Below are 12,846 nucleotides of genomic sequence, written 5' to 3' on the forward strand. Positions count from 1 at the left end.
ATGAAAGTTGTGCTTTATCACAAAAGTGAAGATTTACACTAGAATAAATCCAAATAAGAAATTATTTTTAACCAAAAGATAAATTATAAAGCTATAATTTTGTTCAGTGCAAATGAAATTACTTTGCTACCTTTCACAACTCTGTAATTAGCTTGATAAATATTAAACCCATGAGGAAGAGCTCCACTGTACAAGTTTTTTTAAAGACCGCTTAAAAGCAACCTTTAACAAGCTAAGAAAACAAGCTAGAGAAGATTCCAAATCTGCGGTACTGAATCTATTCTTATTACCAATGGTGATATAAACAACCTGATGTATGAAATCGTAAATATCTATCAATAAATACTATAGTCTTACTTCCTTTTACTTTAGCAAGATATTACTGAATTATGTACCACTGAAACTATATTACAATAAAAATTTCCCCCAAACTGAAGCAAAATTTTACTCTCAAATGGAATATAGTTTAAATTACAAGTACCAGAACCAACAAAAGGCAGAAATATTATATAGCAACCTCATAGCCCACCTTTCTTCTTGACTGGCATTCTTAGGTCTTTCCACTGCCACAGAATTCAAGATCTCTTTTCAGGTCTCAGTTTGATCCAGCTGGTTTGAGGCCAAGAGCCAGGTAACTGTTGCAAACCACTTCACTGCTCAGTTTTGAAATCCAGGCTGAGTCTTCTATGTCAGATAAAGAAAGTAATGATGTACTTTTTCCACAACTAAACTTTTTACACCGCCCACAGAGTTTACAGAAACGTAATTTTTTAGTTTTTCAAGTTTTTCAATGTTCAGAAAATATTTAGACTGTTTTTACAAACTGGGAAAATTATTGTAAACATGAAGAACGTTACTGAAATTCCTCTTCAGGCAGCAACATTTTTGGAAGTTCAATGACTAACTCATTTAAGGCACAAACCAAATTTAGACAGCTGTCTCATTACTTTATACATGGTCAAACTGAAACATGATGAAAAAGATCCTCAAATATGTAGAGAAAAATTTAACCCCACCTCCCAAAAAATACTTTTAAAAACCTCTTTGACTCCAGTCTCTAAAAAGATAGGTGAGTTTGAACAGTTTTCTGTGGCAGAACACACACCGAAAGGCCCCCTTCTATTTACTGATCAGAAGTTCCGGATCTCACCCCCTCAGTAACTCAGAATCCAGCTTGCTGTCACTTTCATTTTTTTCTTCTGTGCTCTCCAAGCCCCCAGGCTTGATCCTTAATGCACCTCTGATTCTGATCCTCCCATGTATTAACAGAGAGGATTGAAAAAAAAGGAAAGCAATCCCTTGGCATGGAGACATTAAAGTGACAGTGCTACTCAATGGGCACTTGATGCAGGATGAGTTGGCGAAGCAGATTTCTTCACACTGGAGTCATTCACATCATGCCATCTCTTCGCATCCAAGCAGCTCCCTATCCGGCGAGGAAAAACACTGAGACTTCGAGAGAAGCCAAACCTTCCCCCAAAGGTGTTTTCAGAGACGCCGTAGTAGTATTAGACATGTAAGCATAAGCTATGCAAACGGTCCGCGATTTCCTCAAAATGAAAAAGTGCAGCTGCTTGGCTTTCACATCCACATCCTTTTCTCTCAATCTCTCTTCAAACTACCCACCTTCCTTTTGCAGAAAAGACAAGACATTTCTCTGCCACCGCTGGCCACCCCTGCCCAAGCCCCGTTCTTTTAGGGAAGAGCACTGAAATGTCCTGCACCCTCCACGCGATGAAGTGTTTCTTCAGGCAGGAGCAACAGCAGCACTAGAAATTATATAACTCTCGAATTTGGCTTCTCTAAGACATGGAGACTGGAGGGTCGGGGGTTGCCGGTCTGGGAGATACTGCTGGGCATTTAACGTGCACAAAACAGCGCCAGGCCTTGCAGTGCCCCCCACCCTGAGACACGACTGACAAGTGGGTCTTCTCGGGGGGTAGTGGGCAAATTTCTCTCCTGTCTCCTTCCAAGCGGGGCTAAAGGATGGAAATTGAGGGGACTACAGACTGGGGAGAGGAGTCAGACGGCTGAGAGGGGAGGAGGCTAGTCGGGGCTGCTCTGACGGCGCTGGGCGGCTGGTTGGGGGTTTGGAGGAGGAGGTGCCCGAGAAACAGAGCTTTAACACCACACGGGCCAGGGCAAAGGGGCGAGTTCCCTCAAGGACTGAAAGGGGCAGGCAGCTAGTTCCCAGCTACCAGAGGTGCCCTGAGGAGAGGCAGGAGCGCAGTAACATTCCAGCATTTGGGCCGCCCCATCCTCTCCGCAAGACGCGAGGAAAACAGGGAGCTAAACTGACAAATAGCAAGGGAAGGAAATACTCTGCTGGCGATGGGGGCGGACCCACAGGCACCTGGACCTCCTCTAAGCGAATAAGTGGCCCTAATTTCTAGACACCGCGCCCAATCACAGACAGGATGGAGGGCGCGGCTTTTGACTGAGGGGGGCGGGCCCGGGCTGCAAGCGAGAGGCATGAGCCGTAAACCCGCCCCACTTCCCGCCCACCAGCAAATCACGTGAGCCATCAAAATGGCGGTGTTCGGGTATGAGGCTGGGGCCAAGCTGAGGGATTCAGGTGTGGTGCCGGTGGTAACTGAGGAAGCGCCCAAGGTAGGCGGAAATCCGAAGTGGTATGGGGGGTGATTTCTGCAGCTTCAGAGTGTTGGCAGAGTCTTCCAAGATGATACACTTAAAGGAGATTTGAAAAGTTAAAACAGCCCCCAAGTCCATGCAAGGAGCAGTCGATTAAGTCTCCAGCTGTTGTGGAAAGAGGCGGAGAGAACGTAGATTACCTAAGTTCTAGTACTCATTATCTGCGGTTTGTTTTCTCTTGTCTCCAGGCCTTTGCACAGGCTTTTTCTTCAACTTGGAATATTTCCCTGCTTCTATCCGTCCCAACTCCCCTGCCAAATTGTTCTCTTTAGGATATTGGTTTAAATGTCACTTCCTCCGGGAAGCCTTCCCACGCCTCCTCTGGCTAGATTAAGTTTGCCTTTTCTTAGGTTGTTGGGTTTTTCGTTTATGTCACTCTCTCATTCTGTGTTTAAATTGCCAGCATTTTTGTTCTGAACTCCCACTACATTGTGGATTCCTGAGGATGGGATGACTGTATCTTGATTACTCGGAGGCCTGGCATATACCAGGTGCTCCCTAAATTATGAGAGAATACTGAATAAAATTCTAAAGTTGAAATTTATTATTAGGTGAAAAATGTATTATTAGGTGAAATAATACACATGAAAGCACTACAAAACCGTTAAATGATTTGCAAACTATAATCCACTCTTACTGGTATAAGCGTGGTGACTAGTTGAGTGGCCTTAAGAGGGGAGGGGTGTAATGAAAGCAGTCGATTCTTTGACAGTGCCTTGCAAAGCTTAAGCACTCAATAATATTTCCTGTGTTCTTTTCAGTATTTGCTATCCTGTAATCATAATCCTGGGTGTCTGCTTTCCCTATAGAGAGTTTAGGGTGTAGACTAGGTAGGAGATTAGTAGAAGATATTGCCTGGAAGTTTATTTTGTTTTTTGTTTTTGGTGGAAGGTGGAGGACTTCAGTGAATTGGATGAGAGCAAAACAAAAATTTATGTAAGGTTTATGGTTACTCATGTTATTGACATCTGCCATCTTAGTACAATAGATGGGTTAGGTATAGAATCTCCCTTAGATGTTACTATCCCTTATACTTTCCATTTGGGTGTCCAGGAGAGGAAAAAGATGTAAGTCTAGTCACTGAAAAATTGTAATTTGTAAAATATTTTACTTTTTTTTCCCCCTGCCCTCTCCAGAAATGTTACAGAAAAAGATTGAGTACAATTCTGCGATGATGCAGAGAAAGAAATTGGTCCATTATTACTCATTGTGTAATGCCATAAGAAGGTTCAAAGAAGCTCATAACTTACGTATGTTGATGCCAGGAGCCGTGTATAATCAACTGGCCCTTCTATAGTTAGGATTGGTACATACCGCTCATTCAGCAAATGAGTATTACGGTAATATTCAATATGTGTCCATTGACTACAGCATCAAAAGCACTCGGTGCTATTAAAATGCAGATTCTAGGCCTCATCCTACTCCTGCTGAATCCAGATATCTCAGGAGGGAGTTCATGAGACTGCATTTCAAATAAATACCCCATGTGATTCTTGTGCATGCTGAAGGTTGAGAACCACTGATTTATGAAGTATTTTGTGTATTCATTATGCTTTATCCCCTCTAATCCTCTTGTCTAGGACTCCTTAACCTTGAGATTTAGTATTTGCCTTCAATATAAACGTTAAAATTGAGATTAGTGTACATTTGTAAAGAGGCTATTTGGCTAATCTGGAGGAAAAAAAGTAAAAAGCAGTGAATTTAGCGGCAATAGACTTTCCACTTGGCTGCTGTAGTAGGTAAACATTTGCAACTACATGTTTGGATTTAACAAATGTTATTAAGACTTTTCACAGAAACTCTAGAGTCTTGCCCAGAGCAAAACATTCAGAAAGGATCCTGTCTGAGAGTGCAGGGTTTGTTTTCTTGTTGTTGTTGATTTGTTTTGTTTTTTAATCTCTCTAGTTTCTGTTAAGATGCTACTGGCCAAGTCTTCATGGTCCCTTGACATTGGCAGCTGTCTGTTCATCACACTTGGGACACAAGAACCTTCCAACCAAGGAGCCCAGTGCTGTGGGTCTCTGGGGCCCGGCGCGGTGGCTCACGCCTTTAATCCCAGCACTTTGGGAGGCCGAGGCAGGCAGATCACTTGAAGTCAGGAGTTCGAGACCAGCCTGGCTAACATAGTGAAACCCCGTCTCTAGTAAAAATACAAAAATTAGCCAGGTGTGGTGGCAGGTGTGGGTCTCTGCTATACTACATAATCATTTCTAGCAAAGGCTCTGCTTCCACCACAGGTGGTAATAGGGAACTGGTTATGTAATTTATGTACTTCAAAGTAGTAGCCACAATCTACTGCCTGTTCCCTTCCTGAAGCAGTGTCCCTCTTTCTGATTTTTCTCTCTCACTGTTCTCCAAGGCAATCCCTGCTCTCTCCTACCTCTCTAGGAAATGAAACACGATTTCCAAAATGAACTCAGTCTTTCATGAGAAACTGAGGATAGAGATGTCAATAAGCAGCCATTGTTTCCACCTCCCCACCTGAAGAGCTAGGAGGACAACTACAAAGGGCCTGACTGCCTTCTCAGAATGAGGAGAGAGGAAAACAGAAACAGTATCAGTATGTTATCCCTCTAAACTAAATCTTAAGCAAGCCAACCTTTCAGACCCTCAGTTTCTCATCTGTATAGAGATAATCATTATACTACCAATTTCTCAAGTTAGTGTGTGAATCAGAAAGCCAATGTCTGTGTGTTGTAGGATGTTTAGCAAGAAAATAAAAAATAATAACAAAAAGCCAATGTCTAACAGATAATAAGAGCTCAGTAAATGTTGATTGAATTATTAACAAAATATGTGAAAGCAGACAACACAGTACCTGGCACACTACTAAACTGTAAATGTTTTCAAATCTGAATCTGTAGAATTCTGTAAGGTTTTATGTAATATGAATATCATTAGCTATTATGGCTCTGGAATTTTTTTTTCCAGGATGTCAAGATGACAGCATCTATGCATGGTCAACCCAGTCCTTCTCTAGAAGATGCAAAACTCAGAAGACCAATGATCATAGAAATCATAGAAAAAAATTTTGACTATCTTAGAAAAGAAATGTAAGAGAAATACCCAGGCTGAAAATCATTTTATTTGCAAGTCTTTTGTATTGCCATTGTTTCTGAGATCCTATTCTTTGTTATCCTATTCTTTGAGTTGGTTATGAAGAACACATCCTTAAAAAAAAGAATGAGGGAAACAAGAACAGATGAAAATAGTGGTTTGTTGGAATATTTGGGATTGTGGATAATTTCTTTTGTTTCTTAAAAAGTATCCAAAAGTATTGCTAAAACATTTGTGCAGTAAATATATTTTAATTAAAAGTAAGAGAAAATCATTGGGGGGGTACTTATATTTAATTGGTGAGTAATTATAATCAGTTAAGGATTGATTATCTCAGCCACAGTACTTAGTACAGCAAAAGGGAATACAGATTTCATAGTATAAATACAGTCTCACATTAACATATTGACTTTTTTTTTTTTGAGATAAGAGTCTCACTCTGTCACCCAGGCTGGAGTGCAGTGGCACAATCTCGGCTCACTGTAATCTCCATCTCCCAGATTCAAGTGATTCTCCTGCCTCAGCCTCCCAAGTAGCTGAGATTACAGGCGTGTACCACCACACCCAGCTAATTTTTGTATTTTTAGTAGAGATGGTTTCACCATGTTGGCCAGACTGGCCATTTTGACGTTTAAATGAATGGAGTTCAAGAATAAGAAAACTAGATCAGATTTTTTTGGATGAAATTTTCTAAATCTTGGACAAATTATTTTAAATGTATCTGGGACTAATGCAGAAATAGAAGGCCTAACCAAATGTAAATAGCTTTTTTTTAGATGAACTTAAGCAAAGTAAATCTTTTAGTTGCAGGAAAGGTATTCTTCGATTTGGGTAACTCATAAAATTTGGCTACATTGGAGCATATTTATATTTATTTGTGACCAAAATTATTTAAAAGAGCTCTATTTTAGAACTACTGTAAATATTCTCAGAAAGAGAATCATGTCCTCTCATTGGAATACAAGTTCTATGAGGGGTGGGAAATTTCTTTCCTTTTCTTTTTTTCTTTTGCCTTGTTTACTGCCCTATCTTAAGCACTTAGAAAATACTTTTCACATAGTAAGTGCTCAAGAAGTATTTCATATTGAGTAAATATGCAATAACAACTTTTTAGGAAAGGCTGTATCCATTAAGTTCAATGTTACAGTGAACTGAATTTTTCTTTTTTTCTATTAGGACACCAAATATATATCAAACGACGTCATTTGGAACAACAGCTGGTTTCTCTGGAATATTCTCAAACTTTCTGTTCAGACGCTGCTTCAAGGTTAAACACGATGCTTTGAAAACATATGCATCATTGGCTACACTTCCATTTTTGTCTACTGTAGTTACTTACAAGCTTCTTGTAATTGATCCTTTGTATTCAGGTGAATTTAAATTCACTAATGTATAATGTAGTTTTGTCTAAGTAAAGTTACTGATTAACAGATGCTGTTGCTACTGCTAATAATAATTCTTTACATTTATATAGTGCTATACAGTTTACAAAGTCCCTTCATATACCTTGTCGTATTTAATCCCTGCAACAGTCCTCCTAATGAGGTAAATCGTATTTTTTTCTTTTTGTAGATAAGCAAGCAACCCAAACTGAGGCATGTTCAAGTACACTAATAAACAACATACTGGGAAAAGAATTGACTGTGGCATATAACAAACATCATTTCAGTATCCTACCTCCTGCCACTTAAGTTTTGTGACATTCAGCAAGTAATTTCATCTCTGAGCCTCCCTTGTCTTATCTATGAATTAGGACTAATAGTACTCACCTCACAGGATTTTGTGAGAATTAAAAGATACTGTAGGTTAAATGACTACCACAATATCTGTCATATTATGGGCTTTTAATGTTATTTCCTGCCCTTCACCTTACCTTGAGTTTCACAACTAGTAATTGATAGAGCCTCTATCCATCATTCATTCTTCAGGTCCCTGCTTAAGTATCTTTTCCCCAGGGAGACCTCTGATTCCCTCATTGTACATTAGGTGTCTAGATACATTCTCTATATAGTTTATCTTCAAAGTATTGTGTACACTTATAATTATTTAAATATTTATCTCATGTCTTTCATTACTGTAAACTGGCCAGAACATCAGAGATCAGGTGTCTTTTATATACCACTGTATTCCTAGCACCTAGCACATTCCTGATACATAGTAGATAATAAAAATGTATTAACCTAGAATCCAGGTCTGGTCTGCTAGTTTAGTATTCTGTCATTATAAAATTGCTTCTGGCTGGGCATGGTGGCTCATGCCTGTAATCCCAACACTTTGGGAGGCCAAGGCGGGCAGATCACTTGAGGTCAGGAATTCGAGACCAGTTTGGCCAACACAGTCTCTACTAAAAATAGAAAACCAGTTGGGTGTGGTGGTGCACGCCTATAATCCCAGCTACTTGGGAGACTGAGGCATGAGAATTGCTTGAACCCTGGAGGCAGAGGTTGCAGTGAGCCGAGATCATGCCAGTGTACTCTAGCCTGGGCAACACAGTGAGACTCTGTCTCTAAAAAATAAAATAGCTTCTACAACAACCACATATGTTAGAGGTAATTCTCTATGTGATAAAGTACAATAAAAACTTTTTTAAATGTGCTGCATTTAGCCTGTTATATGCCACAGAGTTTGAATTTCTGATATTCTTTCTATGGTTTAGTTGTGGTTGAGGATAGTGCAGATAACTACTCTGAGGTACAACACTGTCTTAATAGTTCTTGAGTTTTAAAGGAAAACCAAATTTACTTTTGTTTTCCAGAAAATATAAGCAAGGAAAACTGTGTTTTCAGAAGTTCACTGATCGGCATAGTTTGTGGTGTTTTCTATCCCAGTTCTTTGGCTTTTACTAAAAATGGACGTCTGGCAACTAAGTAAGTTGTTCCTTTTCCTTCTTTTTTACTTTTTTTTTTTTTTTAGGTTAATAAACTCTCTTTTTTCTTTAGCTGTCTATGATATATTTGAATCAAAATGTGGTCATTTGGTATTTCAGATAGCTAACTTTTAATTTTTTGCTCTCTACATTATAGACCTAGAAAGGCAGTTATCAGTTTAGGAGAAGTCAACAAACTTCTAATAGCATTCATATCCAGAAGAAGTGATTAACTCTTTTTTCTTTTTAGGTATCATACCGTTCCACTGCCACCAAAAGGAGGGGTTTTACTCCATTGGATAAGGCTTTGTCAAACACAAATGAAATTAATGGTGATTCCTCTAGTCTTTCAGACTATGTTTGGAATATTAAATGGTCTATACCATTATGCAATATTTGAAGGGACACTTGAGAAAACTATACATGAAGAGTAACCAAAAAAAATGAATGGTTGCTCACTTAGCAGAATGAAGTTTTTATAAAGAGGACTCAGGCATTGCTGAAAGAGTTAAAAGTAACTGAACAGATAATTTGTTTCTGTGCCTTTTGCCTGGTATAGCAAATACTCAAAAAATATTCAATAATTCAATCAATAAATATAAGTTTCATCTTACATGTAAGATACAAGTTTTATCTCCTGATGGTGTGTCCATTTTGCCTGGTATGTAACAGATAATAAATATTCAGTATCAATAAATATAATAATAAAAGTTTCATCTTTCCTTTTTGTATGCGGAAATGGGTTTGGGCTTCAAGGTCTCATCTGTGCAGCTATACATTCATTCATCAAACATTTATTGAGCTATTTCTCAGGCACTGTGTTAAATATAATAAACATTCTGGCTGGCCATGGTGACTCTCGCCTGTAATTCCAGCACTTTGGGAGACCAGGGCGGACGGATCACCTGAGGTCAGGAGTTTGAGACCAGCTGGCCAACATGGCAAAACCTCATCTCTACTAAAAGTACAAAAAAATTAGCTGGGCATGATGGTGTATGCCTGTAATCCCAGTTACTTGGGAGGCTGAGGCAGGAGAATCGCTTGAACCCATGAGGCAGAGGCTGCAGTAAGCTGAGATCGCGCCACTACACTCCAGCCTGGGCGACAGAGCAGAACTCCATATGAACAAAAAAAAGAAAATGAACATTCCTTACCTAGAAGGAACTCAATTGAGGAGGATAAGAAGTGTGAACATACACTATGAGAGGATTTGAGAGGTATACACATAATTCTGTAAGGGCACTGAGGGTATGCTTGTTAACTAGGCAGAAGGGGAAGCTGTGGTGGAAAAAAGTAACAATTGAGCCAAATTTTGAAGGAGGAATTGGAAGTTCTTAAGGAAGGTATGGGAATAACATAGCCCATTTCTCTGCATTGATACTATCTTCTCATTTACAAATTGTCTTCACCATATAGTTCAAAGAAATTGTTTTTAACCTTCAGTTCTTGTTTCCAAGAAAGAATATTTATTGAGTGCCTATCTGCCATGCATTGAGATAGGCACCAAGGGTACAAAGATTCAGTGCTTGTCACTAAAGAAGCTTAAAATCTAAAGAGTTTACAGCATGTTTCTTTAGAGTCTGCTAAGGCATCCCTGAGCTACGCATTTATCTTAGTTCAGAAAATGAACATGGATGAGAAGAATTACAGAATGGAACTGTACATCGCATTCTCCATATCATAACCATATTCATTTTGAGATTTAAAATGTGGTAATCCTGGAAATATAACAAGGTTGACTTCAGTTCACCTCTCCTACCACCAGAAAGCTAAATAGATTTGTACCTTACTCCATGACTTCAGATTGTCTTTGTAATTAAAAAAAGCTGGCAAGGCAATCAATATTTCCTTTAGCTTAGGAAAGCACTACTTGTCAAAGTGACTATAGGAGGCTGAAAAGAGAAATTAGGGAAACCTTGACCTTCTGGGCCTGAACCCAAAGGTGAAGCCAGGTGAGCCAGTGAAGAAAAGCAACATGTGCAGAAGGTGTGAAGTACAGCTTGGAGCTCCATTCAAGGAACAAATCCTGGCCTCATTACTTACTAACAGGATAATCTTGAATAAGCTACTTCATCTCTCTGCACTTAAGTCTCCTTATCTATAGAATGTGGAATAAAAACTGTACTCAGTCTCAAAGTATTGTATTAAATGAGTTAATATATGTAAATCAAAACAGTACCCAACTCATAGGAAGTCTATATGTATTAGCTGCTATCTTAGTCCACTTGGGCTACTGTAACAAAGTAGCATCGACTGGGTGACTTATAAACAACAGAAATTTATTTCTCATAGTTCTGGAAGCTACAATTTGGTGTCCGATGAGGGCCTGCTTTCTGATTCATAGGTAATGCCTTCTTGTGTCCTCAGATGATGGAAGGGGCAAAAGAGCTCTCTGGAGCCTCTTTTATAAGGGCAATAACCACATTCATGGGGCTCTGTCCTCATGACCTAATCACTTCCCAAAGGCCTTACCACCTAATACCATCCCCTTGGGGTTAGTATTTCAAAATTTGAATTCAGGGGCACAAACATTTAGACCATAGCAGCAGCAATTATTGTTGCTATTGCTGCATATCAAGTATTATGGTCCTCTTCCTAGTCTGTAGTTATCAGTCTAGCACTTCTGTAGAGAAGATTAGAAAAGTCCACCAAAGATAATCCACAACATATCTTTCATTTGAATAAACATGTATTCACTTATTCAGCTAATGTTGATTCAACACTCAATACTACAGGTTGAGCAAGTTATGTAAACTTTCTGTGTTTTAAAACATATTAATAACTGCTTTATACTGTGGTTCTAAAGAGTAAAGTACATAAAACCATACCATACCACACCTGGCATGTAGAAGTTGCTCAATAAATGTGTTTACATTGTCTGTTTTTCCTGATAGGTGTACAATAATAACTAAGATATGGTCCCTCTTATGAGAACTTACCTTCACTCTTACCTCTTCATTTCCCCTGACTCCCTTCACCATGTGATTTTCCCCACTTTTGTGGTGTTATTGCATTGCACTGCATTGCTTGGGTTGTATTGTGTACTGATTTTCTCTCTGCTTTTGTACAATTGTTTTATCCTGCATTAACTATTCAGTTTTTGAATTTTCAAGTTTAAATAGTAATCTAATAATGAAGAAATAGTATTTTACACATGTGGTTGAATTTCATAGAATTTGTTCACCCACTTTCCTCAGCTTCATTAAAAAACAAAAAAAGAGTCTTCCAAAGATGCATACCCCATACTCCCCTAGCTTCATCATTCTAAAAAACAGGCAAACTGACATTAATAAACATGAATAATTGAATCTTGGTAGCCCTAAACCCCACCAGCTTCACTACAGGAACAAAGAAATCCACTCCAAAGTCTCCCCAAGATTAGACATTGCAGAAGAAAAGATTAGTGAACCCAAAGACAAAGCAAACTACAAAACTACCACAAGAAAGCTTGGGGGAAATTGTTCAGGACATTGGATTTGGCAGCTATTTCTTGGATACGACATCAAAAGCACGAGTAGCAAAATCAAAAACAAACAAATTGGGACTACATCACACTGAAAAACTTGTGTGTGTCAAAATAAAAAACAGCATGAAAAGGAAACCTAAAGAATGGAAGAAAATAATTGCAAGTCGTACATCTGATAAGTGGTTAGTATTCAGAATATACAAGGAACTTCTACAACTGAACAACAAAAACCAAATAACTTGACTTCAAAAATGAGCAAAGGACTTGAATAAACATTTCTCAAAAAAGATATATACAAATGGCCACTAAGCATATAAAAAGACACCAGCATCACTAACCATTAGGGAAATGCAAATCAAAACCATCACCTCACGCCCATCAGGATGGCCACTATCCAAAAAACAGAAAATAAGAAGTTAGAAACCTTGTGCACTGTGTTGTGAATGTTGCCATTATGGAAAACAGTATGGTGGTTCCTCAAAAAATTAAAGGAAAATACCATGCAGTACAGCATTCTCACTTCTGGATATATATCCAATTCAGAACAAGATCTTGAAGAGACCTGTGCACATTATTCACAATAGCCAACAGGCGGAAGCAACTCAAATGTCCTTCAATAGATTAATAAAGAAAATGTGGTATAATACAACAAAATATTATGCAGCATTAAGAAGGAAATCTTTCCACATGCTACAACATAAGTGAAACTTGAGGACATTACACAAAGTGAAATAAGCAAAATAAGCAGTCACAAAAGGACAAATACTGTGTAATGCCACTCATACAAGGTACCTAAAGTAGTCAA

General features: G+C 38.7%; 2 protein-coding genes across 2 annotated transcripts in view; one reads left to right on the forward strand and one right to left on the reverse strand.

The window, feature by feature from the left end:
- The window catches only part of DLG2 (discs large MAGUK scaffold protein 2), a 2,228,225-nt gene extending 2,226,778 nt beyond the window's left edge, over positions 1-1,447 (reverse strand). The window contains exons 1-2 of the mRNA XM_077964104.1: positions 1,151-1,447; positions 530-684 (exon numbers count right to left, since the gene is read on the reverse strand). Coding sequence (XP_077820230.1) covers positions 530-548 — 19 coding nt within the window. The 5' untranslated portion in view covers positions 549-684; positions 1,151-1,447. The remainder of the gene's footprint in view (positions 1-529; positions 685-1,150) is intronic.
- A 1,076-nt stretch (positions 1,448-2,523) lies between these two features.
- TMEM126B (transmembrane protein 126B) overlaps positions 2,524-12,846 on the forward strand; it is a gene marked incomplete at its 3' end in the record, with an annotated part of 38,966 nt that continues 28,643 nt past the window's right edge. The window contains 5 exon segments of the mRNA NM_001267027.1: positions 2,524-2,610; positions 5,584-5,705; positions 6,886-7,079; positions 8,465-8,576; positions 8,826-9,209. Of these exon segments, the coding sequence (NP_001253956.1) occupies positions 2,530-2,610; positions 5,584-5,705; positions 6,886-7,079; positions 8,465-8,576; positions 8,826-9,009 (693 nt within the window). The 5' untranslated portion in view covers positions 2,524-2,529.

The sequence above is a fragment of the Macaca mulatta genome, chromosome 14 (genome assembly GCF_049350105.2).
Source record: "Macaca mulatta isolate MMU2019108-1 chromosome 14, T2T-MMU8v2.0, whole genome shotgun sequence".
Classification (NCBI taxonomy): Eukaryota; Metazoa; Chordata; class Mammalia; order Primates; family Cercopithecidae; genus Macaca; species Macaca mulatta.